Source organism: Staurois parvus, unplaced genomic scaffold (assembly GCF_062004578.1).
Source record: "Staurois parvus isolate SC_StPar_1 unplaced genomic scaffold, SC_StPar_1.0 ptg000440l, whole genome shotgun sequence".
Classification (NCBI taxonomy): Eukaryota; Metazoa; Chordata; class Amphibia; order Anura; family Ranidae; genus Staurois; species Staurois parvus.
Window position 1 is genome coordinate 3,444,635 of NW_028318236.1, and position 25,325 is coordinate 3,469,959.

Sequence of the window (25,325 nt, forward strand, 5' to 3'; positions counted from 1 at the left end):
GGGGGGCGTGATGCGACGAGCGGCTCAGCTGCCATTGGCCATAATCAACGTGAAAAAGAGAGGCGGGTCACTGTCAGAGTGACGAGGGCGTGGCTAAGAATGGATGGGGCCGGCATTGGGGAGGAGCCGGAGGGAAAGTTATAGAAGTGGGTGTGTTGAGGGCGGGGTGGCGGGTGTGACCGGAGGAGAGGTTATAAATACCTCGGCTGGGTGGGCGTTCCTGCGCGAGTCAGTGCCGCCCTGTCGTGCCTGTCACTCGTCCTACCTCTCCTGTGGCCGGTCTGTGCTCTCGGGGCGGCCCGCAGTTCACAGCTCACTGGCCGCTCTCTCCCCCAGTCTACCAGCAAACAGGCAGAGCACCGGCCGGGGAGGGGGACACCATGAACAGCACGGAGAGCCTGAGCAACAGCGGGGACTACCTGATCTGCAGCAACTGCCACAAAGTGCTCAGAAAGGTGAGCAGACAACTGTTACTGCAACTGTCCGGGGGGGAGGGGGACTACAAGTGCCAGCATGCCCGGCTACGGCAGAGTTCGCAGCAGTCAGTCCTAGATCTGCCCCTGGACATGGCTCACAATTCTGCCTTCTCTCCAGATAGAGCCCCGCTGCCTGAACCATGGACCAGTGTTAGGATGGCATTAACCATTGGAGCAGATGTGATGTGCAGGGGGTGGTGCATGGAGTGTGCAGGCAGAGGTGCATGGAGGGTGGGGGGTGCATATGCATGAAGTGTGCAGGGAGAGGTGCATGGAGTGTGCAGGGAGAGATGCATGGAGGGTGGGGGGTGCATATGCATGGAGTGTGCAGGGAGAGATGCATGGAGGGTGGGGGTGCATATGCATGGAGTGTGCAGGGAGAGATGCATGGAGTGTGCAGGGAGAGATGCATGGAGGGTGGGGGGTGCATATGCATGGAGTGTGCAGGGAGAGGTGCATGGAGGGTGGGGGGGTACATATGCATGGAGTGTGCAGGGAGAGATGCATGGAGTGTGGGGGGAGGTGGTGCGTGAAGCGAGCGGGAAGTGGTGCGAGGAGGGTACAGGGGGTGGTACATAGACCGAGTGGAGCGTGCAGGGGGTGGAGCGTGAAGCGAATGGGGAGTGGAGCGTGCACTGAGCGGAGGGTGGTGCATGGAGAGTGCAGGGGGTGGTGCATGGAGAGTGCAGGGGGTAAAGCGCAGAGTATGCTGGGGTCAGTACATGGACTGTGCAGCATTATGGGACTAAGTAGCACAGTGACCCTGGAAATGCAATCAGAGTGTCTTCGGCAGTGCTGTGGTGTGCTGGGTGTTGTAGAGGATCTGCATGGAGTTTACTTTCCTCCTGGTGATCTTATAACGGCGCAGTGTCGCAGTCGATGAATAAGCGGAATATACCTGGCGGTGGGCGGAGCCTTGCTGGAAAATGGTTTTAGATCTCCACAAGATCTGTTGTTTCAAAGTGCGATGGCAGTGAAGGGGGTCACTGTCGGTGACTGCGGTGAGATCAAGAAAATCTGGGTTTTACTCCTCCTGGGGAAACTGTGCTGCTGCACAAGGGCCCCTCTCAGATTTAGGGCCCCATTCCATGTGATGAGGGTCCGGGGGTAACAGGGACTTGGTACTCACATCTAATGCAGGTGATAAGCGGTATTCATTCTTCACATCATCCTAATCATTCCCCCTAAATTGAGTGGGGGACAATGTTCCTATACAGGGGTCCTTTGGGATTTTGGGGCTCATTAACATGAAATGGCAGCTCCCTCCCCCACCGTCCTGTAGATCACAGTATGTGTAGGGCAGCGGGGTATATCCTTCATAATGCCCTAATCTTTCTAATTAAAGGCGAAGGCCCTTTTTGTGTAGGGGCCGTTTACTCGAGGATGCAGCTGAGATTCCCTCTTGCGCCGTCCTGTAGACCTCGGCACATCCAGGACAGTTGATAAGCTGGTTCATTCTTCATATTGACCTAATTAGTAATTGAGAAAGGGGGGGCAAAAATGTTCTTGTATAGGGGGCCCTGCAGGAGTTAGGGGCCCTTTTATATGTAATGAGGTTAGGTGACAGGTGGGACCCTCTCCTCTGCCATCCTGTAGACCTCGGCACTGCTGAGCTCTAGGGCTGGAGATGAGCGCTATGTATTATTCATAACGCCCTAGTCATTGAACGAGGGAGGGGGGGCTCTGAAAAAATTCTTGCAGGGGGGCCCTGTGCTGACTGTCCACCACTGGCTGCATCTGATACATATCTGCACAGACTTCCACCTATGGTCCAAGTGCAAAAAGATCTATCTCGTGTGTGCACTTCACATGTCCTACTGGAGTTTGATTGCGCACTTTTGCGCTGGTGACATTAAACGGATTATACGCTCATTGGATGATCTTTTCTCACAAACCGAATATATTCCATCTTGTTGTCTGATGTTTTTTTATCCTATACATCACACTATTGTCATTCAATTGTGAGATCTTAAAACAGATGGCCCCCTATAGACATCTGACATTCAGTATATAACTGCCAGCGGACTGAAATGTGAGCAGTGCGCTCCTTCTCCCCCTGCTGTGACAACCAATACACTCCATTAATCTGTGTCACTGCCATCAGTTGCCTTGTAGTGTTTGTCACTCCTGCAGAAGTATTCTGTAATGCTACACCTGCTAGGGGCCATTGAGGACTGTGGCAGGGACTGGGGAACTACAGATCCCAGCACATCCAGATTTCTGGGACAGAAGGTTCTACTTGGAAGCTCTTACTAGGTCCTCCAAAATTGTTGCTGTACAACAAGATTATTATCCTTGTAACGATAGGACGTTGACCTTTCATTGGTATTTTAGGTGTCCGAATAGTTATCATGTCAGCTCTGGCAGCAATTTAGTTGCATCCACGGGCAAAAATGACATATTTATTGATGTATGTCATTAACATTACCATAGCAGTTTTTTTCTGAGTCCTTGTTTTACCCTTCCAGTAGATGAGTTGATTTCTTGTTTCTTATAACCAGGTGACAACGCTGTTTGTTCTGCAGTAAAATCACTGCAGCGTTGTCACCCTGTGGATGCGTTGTTTGAGTTAATGCTTCCAAAGCCAACACTACAAAGACAGGTTTTCTTAAGGAAAAATGGTTTAAAGCGTATGAATATAATATAATAATATAGCATGTCCAGCAGTGGTTTGTCTCAACACTTGTCACTTTTGCAGGACAGCTTGGCCTGCAAGTTATTGGGAGAAAAATAGAGATAAAGGGGTGTGTAGTTTGAAGAGGAATTTATATTCTGAATGCTGTCATTATAGGTATAAGCCCCATACAGCTACCTGATTATAGGCAACATTAGGTGGTCAGTCTTCATTAAGCCTTTCTCTGTCAGGGTTCCTCCAGAAACACCTAGGGGTTCCTTGAACAATGAGTAATGTCAGCCTTTCAGATAAGTTCCCTCTGACACCAATAATACTTTTAGCTATCTGTAAGGAGCATTCTTCCCAAGGACTTCCAGTGTAAGGAGCATTCTTCCCAAGGACTTCCAGTGTAAGGAGCATTCTTCCCAAGGACTTCCAGTGTAAGGAGCATTCTTCCCAAGGACTTCCAGTGTAAGGAGCATTCTTCCCAAGGACTTCCAGTGTAAGGAGCATTCTTCCCAAGGACTTCCAGTGTAAGGAGCATTCTTCCCAAGGACTTCCAGTGTAAGGAGCATTCTTCCCAAGGACTTCCAGTGTAAGGAGCATTCTTCCCAAGGACTTCCAGTGTAAGGAGCATTCTTCCCAAGGACTTCCAGTGTAAGGAGCATTCTTCCCAAGGACTTCCAGTGTAAGGAGCATTCTTCCCAAGGACTTCCAGTGTAAGGAGCATTCTTTCCAAGGACTTCCAGTGTAAGGAGCATTCTTTCCAAGGACTTCCAGTGTAAGGAGCATTCTTCCCAAGGACTTCCAGTGTAAGGAGCATTCTTCCCAAGGACTTCCAGTGTAAGGAGCATTCTTCCCAAGGACTTCCAATGCGAGAAGAAATCTTCCTATTAATTACCATTGAGAGGAGCATTCATCCCCACTGACCACCAGTGTGAGGAGCGTTCTTCCCCGCTGTCCACCTGTGTGAGGAGCGTTCTTCCCCGCTGTCCACCTGTGTGAGGAGCGTTCTTCCCCGCTGTCCACCAGTGTGAGGAGCGTTCTTCCCCGCTGACCACCAGTGTGAGGAGCGTTCTTCCCCGCTGACCACCAGTGTGAGGAGCGTTCTTCCCCGCTGACCACCAGTGTGAGGAGCGTTCTTCCCCGCTGACCACCAGTGTGAGGAGCGTTCTTCCCCGCTGACCACCAGTGTGAGGAGCGTTCTTCCCCGCTGACCACCAGTGTGAGGAGCGTTCTTCCCCGCTGACCACCAGTGTGAGGAGCGTTCTTCCCCGCTGACCACCAGTGTGAGAAGCGTTCTTCCCCGCTGACCACCAGTGTGAGGAGCGTTCTTCCCCGCTGACCACCAGTGTGAGGAGCGTTCTTCCCCGCTGACCACCAGTGTGAGGAGCGTTCTTCCCCGCTGACCACCAGTGTGAGGAGCGTTCTTCCCCGCTGACCACCAGTGTGAGGAGCGTTCTTCCCCCGCTGACCACCAGTGTGAGGAGCGTTCTTCCCCCGCTGACCACCAGTGTGAGGAGCGTTCTTCCCCCGCTGACCACCAGTGTGAGGAGCGTTCTTCCCCCGCTGACCACCAGTGTGAGGAGCGTTCTTCCCCCGCTGACCACCAGTGTGAGGAGCGTTCTTCCCCCGCTGACCACCAGTGTGAGGAGCGTTCTTCCCCCGCTGACCACCAGTGTGAGGAGCGTTCTTCCCCCGCTGACCACCAGTGTGAGGAGCGTTCTTCCCCCGCTGACCACCAGTGTGAGGAGCGTTCTTCCCCGCTGACCACCAGTGCGAGGAGCGTTCTTCCCCGCTGACCATAACACAATGTACTGTGAGCTGCAGATATAGTAATTAATAGCAGGGGTTCCCTGGGACCAGAGTGTTACTTCAATGCTCTTTCATATAAAAAAAAAATGAATTTAAACAGACATTTCAGTTTTGAAAGTTTCTAGCAAGTTTGATGACCCCGCTGTTCTGTATCTCTCAGAGACGGTGAGGCCTCCATGGTGGAATTCCTTGTCTTGCTCCACGTCTTCCTTTTGAGTCTCACATCTACTACTGCATTGTCCAGCACAGAAAGTTCTTTAAAACCCAATAAGGATTGAAAAACGCCTTGTAGTGGCTGTTGCAGGCGGATAGGCATAGGTGTCTAAACAGACAGATCTTACCAATGAGAACTAAAACAAAGCCACTGGGTGATTTACATTGGCAGATATCCATCACAAAATAAAAACCGAGGATCCTTTTACACGTATTCACGCACGCGTTCACATGCGCCAAAATAAAGACTGCGTCTGTTCCCATCTCAGCGCTATAGGGCAAAGCATTTTTGCTGCGGGCGCTGGAACTTGGAACGTTCACCTATGCTTTTAAAAAGCCTTTCTCTTTGGCTTTCAACCCTATCCACTCCAAATCCAAAAGTGAAAAACTCATTGAAAATGTGTGCCAATGCACAAGAAGTGCTACAAAAACCAGCCATCTACACACGCGCATCGATCTAAATGGGTCCTAAAGATTAGTGTTGTGTGGATTGATCCTTTAAATGAATTGTCCAAGATCATAAAAGCTGGTGGCGGAATTTGAACCAATGGGTCTGACTGCATCTGTATTCGAATGTACTGGTACCGTGAAGCCCGGCAGTTACTGACAAGCCCCCTCCATGCATTCTGGACTTGGATTCAGAATGTTGTTGTTAGAAGGCAGTAGGCATTTATGTCACAATGTACGACTTGTGTATGTAGCAGTGCTCTGCAGATAATCCAACCCCGGGGCACAAGTATATATTGAAATGCGTACTGTTATTTCTTGATTAGTGGTTCATTACCTTGAGGCTCGCTCTCGTTTCTTTTTTTTTTTCTCTACACACTTGCCATAGAGCTCAATAGATTACACGCCTTTCATGTTGCAGAGCGAGAGACGTCCGGACCTGCCTTGTTTGCGCATTTTACATGTTTTGCTGCCTGGGTCTTACTCATTCTCTGCTCACAATCCCTATTAATTCATATTGGATTGTAATTGATATGCTGTTGTCAAAGCTTTAACTCTCTTGAGATCTTGGCGGGTTCTTGTTTACTGAAACTGCATTTCCTTTGTTGCATGTGAGAAGGTACCAGGATCAAGTCATGTTCATTTCTACAACGCTGCATTTAGACACTGTTTTACTGTTCAGCTCTTGATTGGCCACACAGCCAAATTTTAATCTGTCAAATCAGCAGAATTTACTGCCAATTGTGCAAGTGTGAGAGGTCACAGAGTTATGTGTTGGAAATTTTAGGGGCACAATACCTCCCAATGGCACCAACGATGTAGGAAACCCATGATATAATACAAGAGACTAACATTTGAAAGAAATGGGATTTCCTTGGAGGGGTAAAAAGGTACTAGGCTATGGTCGGAGTGGAAGGGCCACCTAGTAAGATATTAGACCACACTGAGAGCCCTGGAATGGACATTGAATGTTGCTTTATAGAGGAAATGACCATACTGGGGGAGGCAGACAGATAGGTGGGCATTAGGATAAGGTAGGGGCAGGAGTTAGAGGTGTTGGTGGAGTAGGCAGGATTAAGGAATGGGATAGGTAAAAAAAGGGCGGTAAGGGAAAGGGGAGGAAAAAAAGGATAGATGAGATAGAAGAGAGAAAAGGGTGTATGAGAATTTGGAGGTCATTCAAATTGTTAGCAAGATACGGGGCAGTGGGTTGCAAGTACAAAATCCAAGGCTGTCATACAGGAATGTTTTTTCCATGTCCTTGGGCAGTTTATTTCTGATTGATCTTTATGCCATTTATGCAGTTTTTAACTTTCATCAAAGTTCAAGGTGGGGGTCTTCCAAACCCTAATTATCAGTATCTACGGCCACCAGACTAACCATCACTAACCATCTCTCTGCTCAGAAGATACCTGGAATGGGTTTGTTGAGAATGCTTTTCATGAATTATTACATAGGTTAGTATTCCTGCTCTGTAGCCCCCTCTTTGTTTACATGAGCTGTGGGGCCAGAATAGTCTGGTCCAGAGCTTGTTGGAGTAAAAAAGAGCTTGAGTTTGGCTAAAGGAGAAATTGGAGGTTAGTAGTGCTGCTCTGTAGCCCCCTCTTTGTTTACATGAGCTGTGGGGCCAGAATAGTCGCGTTCCAGAGCTTGTTGGAGTAAAAAAGAGCTTGAGTTTGGCTAAAGGAGAAATTGGAGGTTAGTAGTCCTGCTCTATAGCCCCCTCTTTGTTTACATGAGCTGTGGAGCCAGAATAGTCCAGTCCAGGGCTTGTTGGAGTAAAAAAGAGCTTGAGTTTGGCTAAAGGTGAATTTGGAGGACGCCCAAACTAATTTCTTGTGGCTGCACTCTCTTCATTGTAACCATGATGCCATGCTTGCCAAACAGCCTGGCCTTATTACATCGCCATTACATGGGGGATGGTGGTATTAGTAGTTTACTCAACTATGTATGCTTCCAGGTTAGCTTAGAGGGAGTGACAAGGACACTTCATTTCTTGCAAGATCAACAGCTATTAATAAACATCTCATAGAGCAGGATCCCCCGGATTCTTTGCCAAATTTGTGTTTGGGAAAGACACTAATTGACTGCTCAAAGGCAGCCAAACGGTGCCTCAATCTTTTACAGAGACACAACGAAGATGTGAAAGTAAAGATAATTGCTGTCTGGACCCGTGGGGCCCTGGAAGTATCCGTTTTTGGTCCTGGACTTTGGCCACCCATCTGTACCTTGGGTGTTCTCCAAGGTGCTGGCCCCTGTACTAGCCCTGCTGTGCTCTCCTGGCACCTGCATTGTGGGATAATTAGAAGACCTCCTATTGAAGGAACATTTGGTGCAGGCTTGGCATTGACCTTCCAGACGTTACAGCGATTTAGGTGGATCCTGAACCTTCAGAAGTTGACGGAACTGACTCATCGTTTGGAGTATCTGGGTCTAGTCCTTGGCTAAGGCTGGAGTGTTCAATCTACAGGGGAAACTTTAGACTCTTCGGTCTCAAATTGCTGTTGAGTTCATTGGAAGGCTAGCTTGTAAAAAAAAAAAAAACAATAATACTTGTATATTAGCCTCCTTTTTCCCAGTTGGTGGAGCTGTCACAAAGGATACAGATAAATGTCCATTATTGAAACCTGGGTTTTAACCCTCATTACGTGGCATGGAGGCCACAGGAATAGCGATGTAGAAGTCATTACTAGGCCTGTGACCTTGGAGGACCAACTCTGTCTGATTCAAAGATTGCTGGTCACTTTCTCTCTAATTGCCTGAAAGGAACATTTTTATGATGTGTACAGTAGCTGAACTAAAAGAGGCTTTTCATGTTCACAGGTTTATTTTACGAGGCGTTTGCATGTAGTGTAGGTGTTTATAATAATGAGGATATGTTGTATGCGGGGCCCAGATGATTTCAAAATGCCTTTGCTAATAAAGTAGAACTGAACTCTCACAAAAGAATATTGACTTTTGTAAAGCTTGAGAAAAAATAGGACTTGATTAATTTTTGTTTAATAAAAAAAAAAAGTCAGTTATCCACTTACTTTTGTTTGTTTTGTTTTTTTCCCTCTTTGCATTGTATATATGGTGTAGACTCTTTGTACTCTTCTTTTCTTCCTGTGGATGAATGCATGCTTCAACAGTGGGTTTGACTATGGCAGAGTGCATTCATGGCTGCTTGTAGTCCAGTTTAGGAGTATGTAGGAAAACAGTGACAACACTGCAGCTGAACTGAGTAAATGTAGTCACCCTAGGAAAGGATATGTCCGTGGATATTCCTTGCTGGTATGACGAAAGCAGGCCAAATTAAAAAAACTTTTAGACATTACAGGAACCTGTGCAAGAACTTATTCGGTTTTAGCATTTGTGTTTAGATACCTTTTTAAAGACTTATAAGCATATAATACAATTTAAAATGTTTTTAAACCCAAACATCCGTATTGGTTACAGCAGCTGACCCCAATGCTTACCTCCTCCTAAACCTCCTCCTTTTTTACTTCCTTTTAGAGGGAGGTGTATATGAATTTCATCTTTAGCAACAGGCTTTTTACAATACAGAAGCTAAGGAAATAGAGTTAAAGCCAAACCCTGGGGCCCAAAAAAGTTTTCCCATGCAGTGGGGCTTTGCATGCACAGTATAGTTTACCTTCTCGTTTTGTCCAGAAAGTTAATACTCGCCCAGTCCTCAAATGGTGCTCCCCCTTGATCCAGCAGTGGACTGTTCCTGGCGTCATCACGTCTAGAGCAAGCCTATGGGCGTGATGACGTCAGGAACAGTCTACTGCACTAGACCGTGAGGACAGGAGCCGTAGGGACCAGTCTTGTGCTGGGAAGTTTAGGTAAGTATATCTACTGTCTCCAATCCCCTAGACCAGTGGTTCTCAACCTGTGGGTCGCGACCCCTTTGGGGGTCGAACGACCCTTTCACAGGGGTCCCCTAAGACCATCAGAAAACACATATTTCCGATGTGTAGAAAGCAGCTGCTGTGTTGAAAGCAGCTACTCTGTTAAAAGCAGCTACTGTGTTGAAAGCAGCAGTATTGGAGGTAAAACGACACTCGTGAATTATAATTACTGGGTAAATAATTTTATGGTTGGGGGTCACCACAACATGAGGAACTGTATTAAAGGGTCTCGGCATTAGGAAGGTTGAGAACCACTGCCCTAGACAAAAATGAGCAGTTAACCCTTGCAGTGTGGGCACAGCAAGGGAAAACTTTCTTTTGCCCAGAGTGGGGTTTAAATGTGAAAGGCAGCCCCAATCCCATTTGTTCCCTTGATGGTAGACTTGATAATATTCATATGCAATATTTAATATTTATCTGACCAATATTTTTTTTTTTTTTTTTTTTTAGTACTGACCATCATAAAGAGAGAAAAACCACTGTACATTCCCTTTAATGGCGACATTGTAGTTTCACTAAACCAATGTGAACTGCCGCTAGCTGCTAATCTCCAATTCGGTATACTTGTAGTATATGTAAACCTAATCACTAAATGTAATATATGCTAGTACAGCCATTCCTAACCAGGGTTCATCCAGAGGTTGCTAGGTGTTCCTTGAACTGTGGCTGTTTGGCCTCCCATTGGAACAGTTCCTGGTCCAACAACATTTTTTATATCTGCATCATTCATTAAAATAATATCTGGGGATCTTGAAATTTACATCATTGCCCTTCTTTTCCTAAATACCAAAAAATAAAATCCTTGCTTAGGCACTTTCACTTTATAGGGTGACAACACTCTGTCTCCAAATGGTGCTCCTTTATTGTCACCCTAAGGCTCCACGCACATTGGGCATTTTAATAACGCCGGTAGTGTTAGCTGTATAAAGTTGCGTTTAAAAACGCAGGATTTTTTTTACGGTTTTGCATTAGCGTTTAGGCGTGTTTTCTTGCGTTTTTGCTTTTTTTAGTGTTTTTTTTTAACACACAAAATTTTTTTTGCGTTACAGCGTTTTTACAGCTAAAAAACCTCCTCTAGAAGCCCACTGATTAAGCCTATGTGTGCATGGACACATAGGATAACATGCTGTAGGGTTACTGTCTAGAAAAAAATGCCAAAAGCCAAAAACAGGAGCTGTAAAAATGTCCAGTGTGCATGAGGACTAACACACAGGCTTCTAATATAAACTATTAAGGTCATTTCAGTGCACATTTTGCAGAATTGGATCCCAGGGGCTGACTGACAATTTGGAAATTCGGGCACTGCCCGGGGTCAGTAGGGGGCCCCATGAGATGCCCCTGGTACCTTTTTCATAGGCTTTTTTGAGTTTGGGCAAGGACACAGGGGCCCCATGATCCTCTATTGCCCGGGGGCCCCATGAGTTATCAGTCTGCCCCTGCTTGGTCCACTGTTGTCACCATCAGCCCACCCTGAGTAATGCCATTTAGCATTACTCTTGTAGACAAGAAGTGACAACAAAGAATCTGAAGGAGATCAGCTGCACTGAGATACTACAGACAAAAAAACGGTGAAAACAAGTATTTGAAGCACCTGAGCTCTGGAACATTTTACTCCCTTCATGACCAGGCCATTTTTTGCTATTTAGCATTGTGCTACCTTAACTGGTAATTGTGCAGTCATGCAGAGCTGTACCAAAATTTATATAATTTTTTTCACACAAATAGAGCTTTCCTTTGTTGGTATTTGATCACCACTGGGTTTTTCATTTTTTGCAATGACCGAAAAAATGTTTTTCTTTCTGCTACAAAAATATATACAGTAAAAAAGTTTAAAAAAATCAAAATTCTTCATACATTTTGGCCAAAATGTATTCTGCTACAGGTCTTTGATAAAAAAAAATTCCCAATATTATTATTATAACACAGTTTGCGTGGCGCTTTACAATATAAGTGTATATCGATTGGTTTGCGTGAAATTTATAGTGTGTACAAACTGTGGTATATAAACTGGAATTTCGATTTATTTTTTATTACTTCTAATGGCCTTGATCAGTGACTTGTAATGGGACTGCAATACTGCGGTGGGCAATCTGACACTAGCTGGGGGGGAACTAACTGCCACTGACATCACCAGTGATAGTAATATACACTGTCACTGTACTAAATGACAAGGCCTCCTCTTGCTGGGAAGAGGTTAGCATCTAGGGCGATCAAGGGGTAAATGTGTGCCTAGCTATGTGTAAAGTGTGCTGCTTTTACTGATAGATCTCTAAGTTTCTCATCCCTGCTTTGCAGGAATGAGAAACAGTGATTGTTCCCTCTGTACAAAACTGTGTTGATGGTCAATCACAGTGGGTGCTAGGCGAAGGGGGGCGCACATGGCTCGCATCAGAAACATGGAAGTAGGCCGCAACGTACGGGTATGTCACTTTGCCTGCAGTGGCTTCCTGTCCACAGTACATGGCAAGAAGTGGTTAATTAGGGCAGCACAGTGACTAAATGGTTAGCACTTCCTCCTGGCAGTACTGGGGTCGTTGGTTCAAATCCCGACCACGGCACCACCTTCCTGGAGTTTGCATGTTCTCCCTGTGCCTGCGTGGGTTTCTTCTGGGTACTCCGGTTTCCTTCCACACTCCAAAGACATGCTGGTAGGTTAATTGGCTCCTGTCTAAATTGGCCCTAGTATGTGTGTGTATGAGCCTGGGTTCACACTGATACGGTGTAGAATTCGCAGCATTTTCTGTGCCGAATTCCACACCGCATCAGAATTGCACCCCGTTCGTGCAAACTGCTCCGGGTGTACATGTTAACACCCTGAAATCAGTCCGCAAAATGCGATGCGATGTGCAGAATCGGATCGCATAGGTGTAAATACCCATGCGATCCGATTCTAGTGCGGACCCAAAAAAGGATCCTGCACCTTTTTGGTTCGGTGCGATTAGATCCATACATAATATATGGCTCAAATCGCACTGCACACAATTCACATGTGATTTGCACAGGCATGCAGTGCGGTTCCTGTGCAAATCACATGCGATGTACCGCACCGCATGAGTGTGAACCTAGCCTCAATGTAGGTTAGGGACCTTAGATTGTACGCCCCTTGAGGGTTAGGGACTGATGTGAATGTACAATATATATGTAAAGCACTGTGTAAATTGACAGCGCTATATAAGTACCTGAAATACATAAATAAAAAGGCAATTGTTTATTATTATTATACAGGATTTATATAGCGCCAACAGTTTGCTCAGCACTTTACAATATAACGGGAGACAATACAGCAACAATACAGTTCAATACAAGAGGGATAGGAAGGCCCTGATCCTGGGAGCTTACAATCTAGGAGTTTATGCAATCCAGTGCTTTCATTAACACATTGTGCTTCAGTTGGGGTTGACATCTACTTTAATACTATAGCAGAAATAAGGAAGAGACTTGCATAAAAATCACATAAAAAAGAAATGTTTAATAATTTAAACAATGCGCTCACTGAAAATTCGTTCTGAATTCCCTATTGAGGCAGCAGGTAATGGGCATTAACCCACAGCGACCAGTTCATCTGTGACCGGTACTGTAAGCCGAAGTAATAGAGCTGCTTGCTGGTGATTATTTCTTCTGGAATATTTCTGTTGCTCTTCTGATTGGTTTATTGAATATGCTTGACAGAGTCTGTTATTAAAAATAAAATTCCTACCTGGGCAGGTTAGTGTGAGCTAGTTCATGCGTGCGTAGACTCATCCCTGTTATGGTAATCATTTGTTTTCCTTTTTGGACTGAGAAAAATTGTATGCCAAGACAAAAAGAATTACAATTCAGCCATGAGTATGTAACCTGCATCTGCATTTTGTTTCCGAGCCTTGTGTTTGGGACAATGAACATTCGCTGAGGACTTGTACATGCCATGTATTTGCCGTTACGAACACGTTAAAGTGGTTATATACCCTTACATGTACCAAGTGAAGTGACAGGCCTCAAGATTAAACAAATCCTCCTATAAGTTGTACCAATTGATCTGCTCTACATATGTTCAAAGTCCAGGATTTATACAGCTTTCTGAGTGTTCAGAAAAAAAAGGGGGCGGAGAGCTGAAGTGACACTGCAGAGCTGAGTGAGGAGCGCTCCGACAGCTGATTGGAGGGAAGGGACACACACCGTTCCACACAGGAACAGCACTGAGGCTGTCAATCAGCTGAAGCTCCCTCCCCTTTCAACATTTTTTTCTTGGTGTCAGGAAAACTTGTCAGAAGTGACTCAAGCTGATAGCAGAAGAATGAGGCAGCAGACAGAAATGACACTTAGTGCTCTGGATTGAGACAAGTACACACTATAAATGAAGGGCCAGTTTACTGTCCTTCAGACTTTAAGGGGGTAGGACTGTGGCCAGTGGGAGAAGAAAATATCATGGCATCAGTGGGAGTAAACAATGCCTCATCATTGGTATTAATGGGAGATATAGTGCCCCATCACTGGTATCAATGGGAGCAATAGTTTCCCAATGCTGGTGTCAGTGGAAGGAATGGTGCCCCATCATTGGTGTCTGTGGAAGGAATGGTGCCCCATCATTGGTGTCTGTGGAAGGAATGGTGCCCCATCATTGGTGTCTGTGGAAGGAATGGTGCCCCATCATTGGTGTCTGTGGAAGGAATGGTGCCCCATCATTGGTGTCTGTGGAAGGAATGGTGCCCCATCATTGGTGTCTGTGGAAGGAATGGTGCCCCATCATTGGTGTCTGTGGAAGGAATGGTGCCCCATCATTGGTGTCTGTGGAAGGAATGGTGCCCCATCATTGGTGTCTGTGGAAGGAATGGTGCCCCATCATTGGTGTCTGTGGAAGGAATGGTGCCCCATCATTGGTGTCTGTGGAAGGAATGGTGCCCCATCATTGGTGTCTGTGGAAGGAATGGTGCCCCATCATTGGTGTCTGTGGAAGGAATGGTGCCCCATCATTGGTGTCTGTGGAAGGAATGGTGCCCCATCATTGGTGTCTGTGGAAGGAATGGTGCCCCATCATTGGTGTCTGTGGAAGGAATGGTGCCCCATCATTGGTGTCTGTGGAAGGAATGGTGCCCCATCATTGGTGTCTGTGGAAGGAATGGTGCCCCATCATTGGTGTCTGTGGAAGGAATGGTGCCCCATCATTGGTGTCTGTGGAAGGAATGGTGCCCCATCATTGGTGTCTGTGGAAGGAATGGTGCCCCATCATTGGTGTCTGTGGAAGGAATGGTGCCCCATCATTGGTGTCTGTGGAAGGAATGGTGCCCCATCATTGGTGTCTGTGGAAGGAATGGTGCCCCATCATTGGTGTCTGTGGAAGGAATGGTGCCCCATCATTGGTGTCTGTGGAAGGAATGGTGCCCCATCATTGGTGTCTGTGGAAGGAATGGTGCCCCATCATTGGTGTCTGTGGAAGGAATGGTGCCCCATCATTGGTGTCTGTGGAAGGAATGGTGCCCCATCATTGGTGTCTGTGGAAGGAATGGTGCCCCATCATTGGTGTCAGTAGGAAGAATAGTGCCCCATCACTGGTGTCAGTGAGAGGAATGGTGCCTTATCATTGTTGTCAGTGGAAGGAATAGTGCCCCTTGTTGGTGTCAGTGGTGGGAACTATGCCCCACTGTTGCTGCTGGTAGGGGGGAATAATGCCCCAAGGGCTGAATAAAAGCAAGCAAAGGGCCGCAGTTTGGAGACATTGCTATAGAGGGATATGCTTTATCCATATTTGAGGTTTCCAGCCACTTTAAGTGCGTTGGTGCAATGTGGTGCCAATCATTCTGAATAGCACTCCGACGCACCACAATATACATGTCAAGGTATAGTTATGTATAGTTGATAAGGTTGAAACAAAAGTCTGTCTAGTTCAGCCATTTTCATCCAGGGTTCTGTGGAACCATAGAGCTCCTCTTGAGGTTTCTAGGGGTTCCTTATTGCTATTTGCTGATGCCTGCACAATTTTGAAGCCATCCCCACCTGGCAGAGCCAGCTGCATGTCACCAAAAGGTGCTTTTTTTCTTTGCTTTTTTTTTTCGCTTTGTTTTCAATTTTAAAGCATTCTGGGCTTTTTAATTTTTATCTTTGTGACCAATATAGCATTAGGCTTTAATTAGGCTTCCTATACACACACATTACTTAAGTTTTTTTTTTTTCTCTTGGGCTCCATGCACACTAGCATTTTTTTTTTATTTTTTTTAGCTCAAAAAACGCTGTATAAAAAACTCTGGTAATAGTGTTTTTTAGTAGCATTTTAGAAGCATGAGCATTTTTTTAGCTTTTTGCAGTACACGTAGAGGAAAAGTGAAAAATCCATTAAACTGTTAGAACCGTTTTAGTAGAGTTTATTAGTGTTTAGGAGCGTTTTAGCATTTTTTTTTTTCCTGCTGGGAAAACGCTCCAAAAAACTCTATAAAAGCTATTTTTTTTTCTGCTCCTAGAAGCTGAAGCTCAAAAAATGCTACTAGCCTAAAGTAGTGTGTATGGAGATATAGAATAACATTATTTAGCTTCTAGGAGCAGAAAAAATTGCACATACAGGCGTACCTCGGTTTACAAATGCCTTGGTTAACGTGATTTTCAGTTTACAAATGAAAATCCATTGAAAATAATGCCTCGGTTTACAAATTTTTTTCACAATACAAAGGGGTTAATTGGTTTTCAATACATTTACGATTTTTTTTTAATCATGTCCCTGTACAGTATTTATGCCTTTAAAGTGCACTTTATAGAGAGTTTTTTGAATTTTTTTATTTTTTTTTATTTTACTTTTTTCTGACCTCCGGAATGGATTAATTGGTTTTCGATGCATTTCCTAATTTTTTTTGCAATATGAACGGATTAAAAATTAATTTGTAAATGCATTAAAAACCATTTAATCCGTTTATATTGTGAAAAAAATTTGTAAATGCATTGAAAACCAATTAATCCGTTCCGGAGGTCAGAAAAAAGTAAAAAAATGTCTTAAATGTTCAAAACTCTTTATAAAGTGCACTTTAAAGGCATAAATACTGTACAGGGACATGATTAAAAATTAATTTATAAATGCATTGAAAACCATTCAATCATGTCCCTGTACAGTATTTATGCCTTTAAAGTGCACTTTATAAAGAGTTTTGAACATTTAGGACCTTTTTTTTACTTTTTTCTGACCTCCGGAACAGATTAATTGGTTTTCGATGCATTTACGATTTTATTCCGCAATATGAACGGGTTAAATGGTTTTCAATGCATTTACGAATTAATTTTTAATCATGTCCCTGTACAGTATTTGTGCCTTTAAAGAGTTTTGCACAGATAAGACTTTTTTGCTGACCTCCGGAACGGATTAATTGGTTTTCAATGCATTCCTATGGAAAACCGCGTTTCGGTTTACAAACCTCTGTGACTCCTGTGTGTCCCAAGGGTCTCCAGCATTTTTCGCAATACGAAAAGTTCCGCAGAACGCATTAAATTCGTAATCCGAGGTACATGTGTAACAGCTTCTAGGCGCTTAAAACCTTTCTAGTGTGTTTGGAGCTTGAAGCTCCATGCACAGGGGGTGTTTTGATAATGCTGGTAACGTTAGCTGTGCAAAGTCACGTTGTTATTATTATTATACAGGATTTATATAGCGCCAACAGTTTGCTCAGCGCTTTACAATATAACGGGAGACAATACAACAACAATACAGTTCACTACAAGAGGGATAGGACGGCCCTGATCCTTGGAGCTTACAATCTAGGACGTTAAAAATGTTCTTTTTTTTTTGCATTAGCATTTAGTGGTATTTTTCCGCATTTTTTAGTGTTTTTTTTTTTTTGTAAAAAAATCCAAAAATGCCGGTTTTGCGGCATTTACCAGCGTTAGAGCGTATTTACAGCTAAAAAACTCCTCTAGAAACCCCCTAGTCCTGTTTTTTTTTTTCCAGCCAAAAAACGTAGATTACAGTCTGTGTGTATGGACACATAGGATAACATGCTGGGGGGTTTACTGGCTGTAGAAAAAAACGTCAAAAGCCAAAAACAGCCGCTGTAAAAACGTCCAGTGTGCATGAGGACTAAGGCTGGCCATACACTATATAATTGTCTTGAGAGTTTTGGTTTAGATTGACCAAAAACCATATAATATGAGGTCAAACCTAACAACACTTTCAATTGTATCCAATTACCGTATTTTTCGCTCCATAAGACTCACCTAGGTTTTAGAGGCAGAAAACAGAAAAAAAAAATTCTGAACTAATGGACTGCAGACATAGTACAGGAGATGACCAGAGACTGCGGACACAGTACAGGAGATGACCAGAGACTGCGGACACAGTACAGGAGATGACCAGAGACTGCGGACACAGTACAGGGGATGACCAGAGACTGCGGACACAGTACAGGAGATGACCAGAGACTGCGGACACAGTACAGGAGATGACCAGAGACTGCGGACACAGTACAGGAGATGACCAGAGACTGCGGACACAGTACAGGGATGACCAGAGACTGCGGACACAGTACAGGGATGACCAGAGACTGCGGACACAGTGCAGGAGATGACCAGAGACTGCGGACACAGTACAGGAGATGACCAGAGACTGCGGACACAGTACAGGAGATGACCAGAGACTGCGGACACAGTACAGGAGATGACCAGAGACTGCGGACACAGTACAGGAGATGACCAGAGACTGCGGACACAGTACAGGAGATGACCAGAGACTGCGGACACAGTACAGGAGATGACCAGAGACTGCGGACACAGTACAGGAGATGACCAGAGACTGCGGACACAGTACAGGAGATGACCAGAGACTGCGGACACAGTACAGGAGATGACCAGAGACTGCGGACACAGTACAGGAGATGACCAGAGACTGCGGACACAGTACAGGAGATGACCAGAGACTGCGGACACAGTACAGGAGATGACCAGAGACTGCGGACACAGTACAGGAGATGACCAGAGACTGCGGACACAGTACAGGAGATGACCAGAGACTGCGGACACAGTACAGGAGATGACCAGAGACTGCGGACAGCACAGGAGATGACCAGAGACTGCGGATAGTACAGGGGATGACTGCTGACCTTTGGGGAGGGGGGGGAGCGGGTACCTGAATTTGACAGGTACCCACTCCCACTTCCGTGGAGTTGTTCTTTCATCTTACCTGTTCCTCTATCCAGCCGCGCGCTGTCTTCCCGGCTTCTGTAATGGCGCTTGGCATGACAGCCGGGTGCCCAGTGCGCATGAGCGAGAAGCACTTGCGCTTTGTGATTTGGTCCGGCGGCTTCTGGGATCTGTCATGTGTCCCAGGTACCGCCTTACCATTCACAAAAAGCACCGCTTCCTGCGCATGCGCACTTGGCACCCGGCTGTCATGCCCACACTACAGAAGCCGGGAAGATCGCGCCGCTGGATAGAGGAACGGGTAAGATGAAAGAACAACTCCACGGAAGTGGGAGCGGGTATCTGTCAAATTCAGGTACCTGCTCCCCCCCCTCCCCAAAGGTCAGCAGTCATCTCTATAAGGTCCCACTGTAGAGCTGAGCGGCCGGCCCGGTATTCTGACACGGCGGCAGTGGAAATACCGGACCGGCCGCTCCATATTCGCTCCATAAGACGCACTGACATTTTCCCCCCTTTTTTGGGGGGAAAAAAGTGCATCTTATGGTGCGAAAAATACGGTAGGCAGGCTCTTGTACTACATAGTTGAAGGTAAATCTAAAGGAAATTGGACAGAAAATTGTATAGTGTATGGTCAGCCTTAAAGTTGGTAATCAGCAAGTATATCACGTTTGCACGTTCACATGCATTGTCTTCTACATTTTTTTCAACTCAAAACAGCGCATGTCACTGGACTTTTCTTGTTTTTGGATGTGTCACAAATTATTTTGTTTTTGACACTTATATATAAAGTGTAATATCTGCACTAATATTACTTATAGGTTGGGTATTTTACAGATTGTTTTTTGTGTGTTTTGCGCTGTTTTGAGTTGAAAATTTTTTTTTGTGGTTTTATACCTATGTACAGCAGCATCTCACGTGGATAAGTGTGTGGGGTAGGAGGTCCTGGGCGCTGAGGTCTTGTTTTATTGATTGTCTTCTACATGTTTACGGATCTTCGCAGAGGCAGGAGGTGTCCTGAAGATACAGCGGGGAGCCTCTCCAATAGAAAAGGCAAATTACACTCAGGCTAAGAAAGCAGTTATTACAGCCCTGAAGAACGCCTTCAGATTTATTATGGATCGTTTATCAATTTAAAAGCTGAGTGAAGATGCCCCGACGTGCTATACATCCAGACTGTTGATGAGGATGTCCTTCCCAAGGCATTCTTTATTAAGCTCTTGGAGTTGTTGATTGCAATGTTCATACTCTTGGGGAGATTGTGTTGTTGAGTATGGCGATACGGAGACTGGCGCGCGCCGAGTATAGCTATACACTTGGGTGAGGGGCTTGTCGTGTGTTGGATGGATGCGTGAACTCTCAAGTGGTCCTTGGTGGATATTAATAAAGTATCAGGTTTCAGGCTTAACAAACACATGTGGGGAGGGAGTCTTGGAGCTTCAACAATGCCTTATGCCGGTATATTCCTCCAGACTGGTGACACCGACTTCTTCTTTTATAAAAATGGATTAAAGCTCCAGGCAGAAATGTTATGATATCTGTTTAAGTCCTCATGCATACTGGACGTTTTTACAGCTGCTGTTTTTGGCATTTGGTGGTGTTTTTGCATAGGGCGTTTGGATAGCGTTTTTAACGCTTGTAAAAAACCCATACTTAATCCTCATGCACACTTGATGTTTTTACAGCGGCTGTGTTTGGCTTTTGCCATTTTTTTTTTTCTACAGCCAGTAAACTCCCCAGCATGTCATCCTATGTGTCCATGCACACATAGGCTGTAATCAGCATTTTTTGGCAGGGGCATTTTTTGGCTGGAAAAACCCCCCAGAACTAGTGGGTTTCTAGAGGAGTTTTGTAGCTGTCAAAATGCTCTAATGCAGTAAAATGCAGCAAACCAGCGTTTTTGGAGCAAAAAAAAAAAAAAAATTTTTTTGGTAAAAAAAACTGCAAATGCGGCTAAATGCTAATTAAAAAACGCTGAAAAACTTGCATTTGTAACATGGTTTTACACAGCTAACGCTACCAGCATTATTAAAGCGCCCAGTGTGCATGGAGCCTACAGGTGCTTTCTTACTGGTAAGGATTTTCTTCTTGTTTGCATGCATTGGCACAGAGAAACCAAAACTTTCTTCAGTAAAATGTATTTGTACACTCAACATCTAATAGGGCCAGTGGCCACTATGCTCCCTATTACAGCATTTTGTAATTCTTTTTCAGTCATGGCATCCCTTAAAAATATGCAGAATCTCTGAGCACCCCAGTCTAAAGTGTAAAAAAAAAACAACAAAAAACCCCATAAATGTTACTTATCAATGTGAAATCTGAGCCTGGGACAATGCACACAACTACCCTGATAAAATGAAACTGATATTAAATGTTTCTTTTTGTTTTAAAATAACAAACATACTTGCTCTGTGCAGTGGTTTTGCACAGAGCAGCCCTGATCATCCTCTTCTCGGGTCTCCCACTGTTGCTCCTGGCAGCTTTCTATGGGTGCCCCGAGCAGGCTTGTTCCCGAGCCACTGCTCTGCCTGTCCATTCACACACACACAGCTGTGGCTGAGCCCCCCCCCCCTCTTCTCATTGGCTCACTGGCTGTGATTGACAGCAACAGAAGCCAATGGCTTCCACTGCTGTCTTAGCTAACGAGAAGAGAGAGTCCCTGGGGATCTGAGGCTCTCATGCACACTTCCGGATTGCGAGGGGGCTCAGGTAAGTATTAGGGGTGGCAAGGGGGGACTGCTGCACACAGAAGGTTTTCGATCTTCATGCATAGAATACATGAAGGTAAAAAAGCTTGAGCCTTTACAACCACTTCATGTCAGAGGGCCCCCCCCTCATCACATCAGAGGCCCAACCGCACCATGGCTACTCATGCTGATCCAGAACAAAGTGGGTCCCATGTTCTTGGCACCGCATGGGAACCCAGATGGAACCCCAGGGTGCTGAATCACCCTAGTTTAGAAATACTGCTGTATTTCCACTAAAGGGGTGCTCCACACAACATATCAACTTTAGTGGATTCCAAGTGGATACTCTGCATGCACAAGCTTCTTGGTGTATGTCTTCATTACTATGTAGCCATTATACTATTTTTACTGGACTTTGTGTTAAATTTTTGTTTTGGAAGTTTACCTCGGTACCTGTTGTGGGGTTTTTTTTTTGTTCTATATTTTTGCCGATAAAGTCCTGTACAACCTTTGGGGGAATTTTTTTTTTTTCTTCTGATGCTGAAGTAAAGGTCCGGTTCAATGGAGGGGTTATGTAAAGGGCTCTCTCCTGGGATGGGTTATGCAATGGGCTCTCTCCTGGGAGGGGTTATGTAATGGGCTGGTTCCTTGGAGGGGTTATGTAATGGGCTGGCTCCTTCGAGGGGTTATGTAATGGGCTGGCTTCTGGAAGGGGCTATCTAATGGGCTGGCTCCTGGGAGGGGCTATCTAATGGGCTGGCTCCTGGGAGGGGCTATCTAATGGGCTGGCTCCTGGGAGGGGCTATCTAATGGGCTGGCTCCTGGGAGGGGCTATCTAATGGGCTGGCTCCTGGGAGGGGCTATCTAATGGGCTGGCTCCTGGGAAGGGGTTATGCAATGGGCTATCTCCTGGGAGGGGTTGCAATGGGCTGGCTCCTGGGAGGGGTTATGCAGTGGGCTGGCTCCTGGGAGGGGTTATGCAGTGGGCTGGCTCCTGGGAGGGGTTATGCAATGGCCTGGTTCCTTGGAGGGGATATGCAATGGGCTGTCTCCTGGGAGGGGTTATGTAATGGTCTCTCTCTCCTGGGAGGGGTATGTAATGGGCTGGTTCCTGGGAGGGGTTATGTAATGGGCTGTCTCCTGGGAGGGGTTATGTAATGGGCTCTCTCTCCTGGGAGGGGTTATGCAATGGGCTCTCTCTCCTGGGAGGGGTTATGCAATGGGCTCTCTCTCCTGGGAGGGGTTATGCAATGGGCTCTCTCTCCTGGGAGGGGTTATGCAATGGGCTCTCTCTCCTGGGAGGGGTTATGCAATGGGCTCTCTCTCCTGGGAGGGGTTATGCAATGGGCTCTCTCTCCTGGGAGGGGTTATGCAATGGAATCTCTCTCCTGGGAGGGGTTATGCAATGGGCTCTCTCTCCTGGGAGGGGTTATGCAATGGTCTCTCTCTCCTGGGAGTGGTTATGCAATGGGCTCTCTCTCCTGGGAGGGGTTATGCAATGGGCTCTCTCTCCTGGGAGGGGTTATGCAATGGGCTCTCTCTCCTGGGAGGGGTTATGCAATGGGCTCTCTCTCCTGGGAGGGGTTACGTAAATAATAGCATGCCTTGATGGATGTAAGAGTGGGAGTTTGTAGGAAGATGGTATTTGCATGCCAACAACCCTAGTCTTCATGATTGACAGAGCTGAAATCTAACGGAAGAAAAGAGTGAGCCAGGGACAGTCGAGCTGAGGAGGTAACCGGCAGATGATGCTGGTTGTCCCCCAAGACTACAAATGAGAAGGCCTCTTTTTCTAAATTTCTGTAGCTTCTAATGCACCTTGGGATAAGCTCACAGTGTGCAGTGAAATCAGAGCAAGCAATTCAGTAAAGCAGAGTAGCCTGTACAGCTGTACAAGACTGAAGGTAAAGCTGGGGTTCAGTTTTAAATTCTTTCACTTGTGCCCGACTGTTAGATATATAATATAACTTCACTATTAAACAAAAAGACTAAGGGGTTCTCTCTATTTAGAATTAGAGGAGTGTTTTTAGGACCCAGCGAATAGCATTGTGTGGAGCCTGGTTGGATAGTCCTCTGAATTGCTCCTGTACTTTCTCCATCCAGATGATTGTAGACGCATCTTTACAGTCCTGTGTTAAACATTAGCCTCTCAAAGTCCACGTTGAAGAGTCCAAGTATGAAGCCAAGGCCATGGCTCACGTTGTAGGACCCGAGTTTCTTGCACAACTCATAATGTACTGAAGGTTGCTGGGAGTACCTAGATAGGGTCTTTTGTTAAAGGTACACTTCAATTATAACTATTCTGCTGCTCAACAGACTGATAGTCAAACCGACACTCAAACATTAACATGAAGCCATGTGGACAGTCTTGCATCTTTCCCGGAAGCCCTACAAAAAGAAGAGGGAGAAGGGCAGGGATTTCATTGGCTGCATGGGCACTGACAGCTAATGCTCCACAGAGGTAAGTACAGCGGGGACTGGAGGGAGTTGGGGATGTATCCTCCTATTCTGCCTTGATGCTAGGAAGTTGCTAAGACTCACCTAGCTGTTCACCCCCACCGTCACAGTAGTGCGCTCCCAAACACTGAGCTTAGACCTTCTTCGTCAGGGTTAAGGAAGCGCATGTGAGGGGTTTTGAATCCGAGAAGAGGCTTGCTATAGTCAATGTAAACAGCTAGGTATGTCTTAGAAACGTCCTAGCAACAAGACAGGGTGGGATGATGTGATCTGTAGGAGTTTTTCAGTCAGACTCAATGAGCTAAGTAAATAACCTGCACCTATAACAAGGGCATTATTCAACTTTGGTCAAAGCTGTACAGATTGTATTTATCTACAGGTGCCACCTACCTGCACAGGCAGTTTCTAGGTCAAGGTGACCTTACCCTTTAAGCCTGAGACTGCCCGTGAGGCCTTAACTTGGTCTTGGTCTTGTGGTGGAGCAGACATTTGTGTATGGTGAAGAGGATAGCCAGGCCTGCCAGGGAGGTCAAGTGACAGGTGGGGTGAGATGAATGCAATGCAGCTCTGGTGTCCTGAGTAGACATTTCAAGAGTTTACATAGCGGCCTTTGAAAAGGTTAATTCGGCAATGGCCTCCACATTCCAGTGCTGCTCATAATCTTATTGGAAACGTAAAAGATTATCCCTTTGGTGCTTGGAGGACCAGCTGTGTCATGTATTTATTGCAGCTTCTTATAACAAACACTTTCTGCCTGGTAAAGCCATTTCATAGTTTGCAGTACCTTTAAGTCACGCTTGGCAAGCAATCAGCATTATACAATGTGTTTGCTGTGCTTTGCCTTTTGTTCCCTTTTTTAAAAATGTAGCATGTTGCGCCCAAGATACTTTCTTCTTTTTTTTTTTTTTTTTTTTTTTTTTTTTTGGAGAGCATGTCCTGCAAACAGTCAAAACACAAACATACATGAATGGGTTTTGAACCATAAGGTGAAAGAGTCTACAAAGATTTCAATCATTCAACACGTTTCGGGGGCATCAACACTCCCCCTTCATCAGGGATGGAAAGAAGACTGAAACACTCAACATCAAATTAAAACCAGAGGGTTTGATATTCACACTGATACATTTTTTTTTTTTTTTATAAACTCTGGACTTACACTCTGTGTGGCTGGCTTTTAAAAGGATTTTCAGAATCAACATAGATCCCTCTGGTTTTACTTTGTTGATTGATTGTTTTTAAGTCTACATTCCTTTGTTCCAAGTCCTGGTGGAGTGTTGTTGCCCCCGAAACATGTTGGCTGTTTTATGGTCATAATATGAAAAATTAAAATCTGTTTGGGGTGTTTCATGAATATGGTTTGGCGCTCATTTGTGTATTATTGTATTTTGAGTCCTATTCTTGTACCTGAGGATGGAGGCCTGTTTGGTCTGGGAGCTGTTTCACCAAGTGATTGTAGAGAAAAAGGGGGAGATAGGCGTTAAAAAAGCAAATATTGCTAAATACGATGCAGGAAAATAACCATGAATTAAACAGAAAAGTCCATGAATGTTCATAATTTTGAATATATGTAGGCACCAGCGGCAGCACCTTCCAGAGTGAAGCTGAAGCTATAATTGCTGTATGTAAAGAAAACAGAGGA

The 25,325-nt window shown here is 45.4% G+C and overlaps 1 protein-coding gene across 2 annotated transcripts in view; it reads left to right on the forward strand.

Annotated features, from left to right (window-relative positions):
• The first annotated feature begins 240 nt into the window (after positions 1–240).
• SESN3 (sestrin 3) overlaps positions 241–25,325 on the forward strand; it is a 165,525-nt gene continuing 140,440 nt past the window's right edge. For both annotated transcript variants that reach the window (XM_089687932.1, XM_089687934.1), the window contains exon 1: positions 241–455. In XM_089687932.1, coding sequence (XP_089544058.1) covers positions 381–455 — 75 coding nt within the window. In that variant the 5' untranslated portion in view covers positions 241–380. The remainder of the gene's footprint in view (positions 456–25,325) is intronic.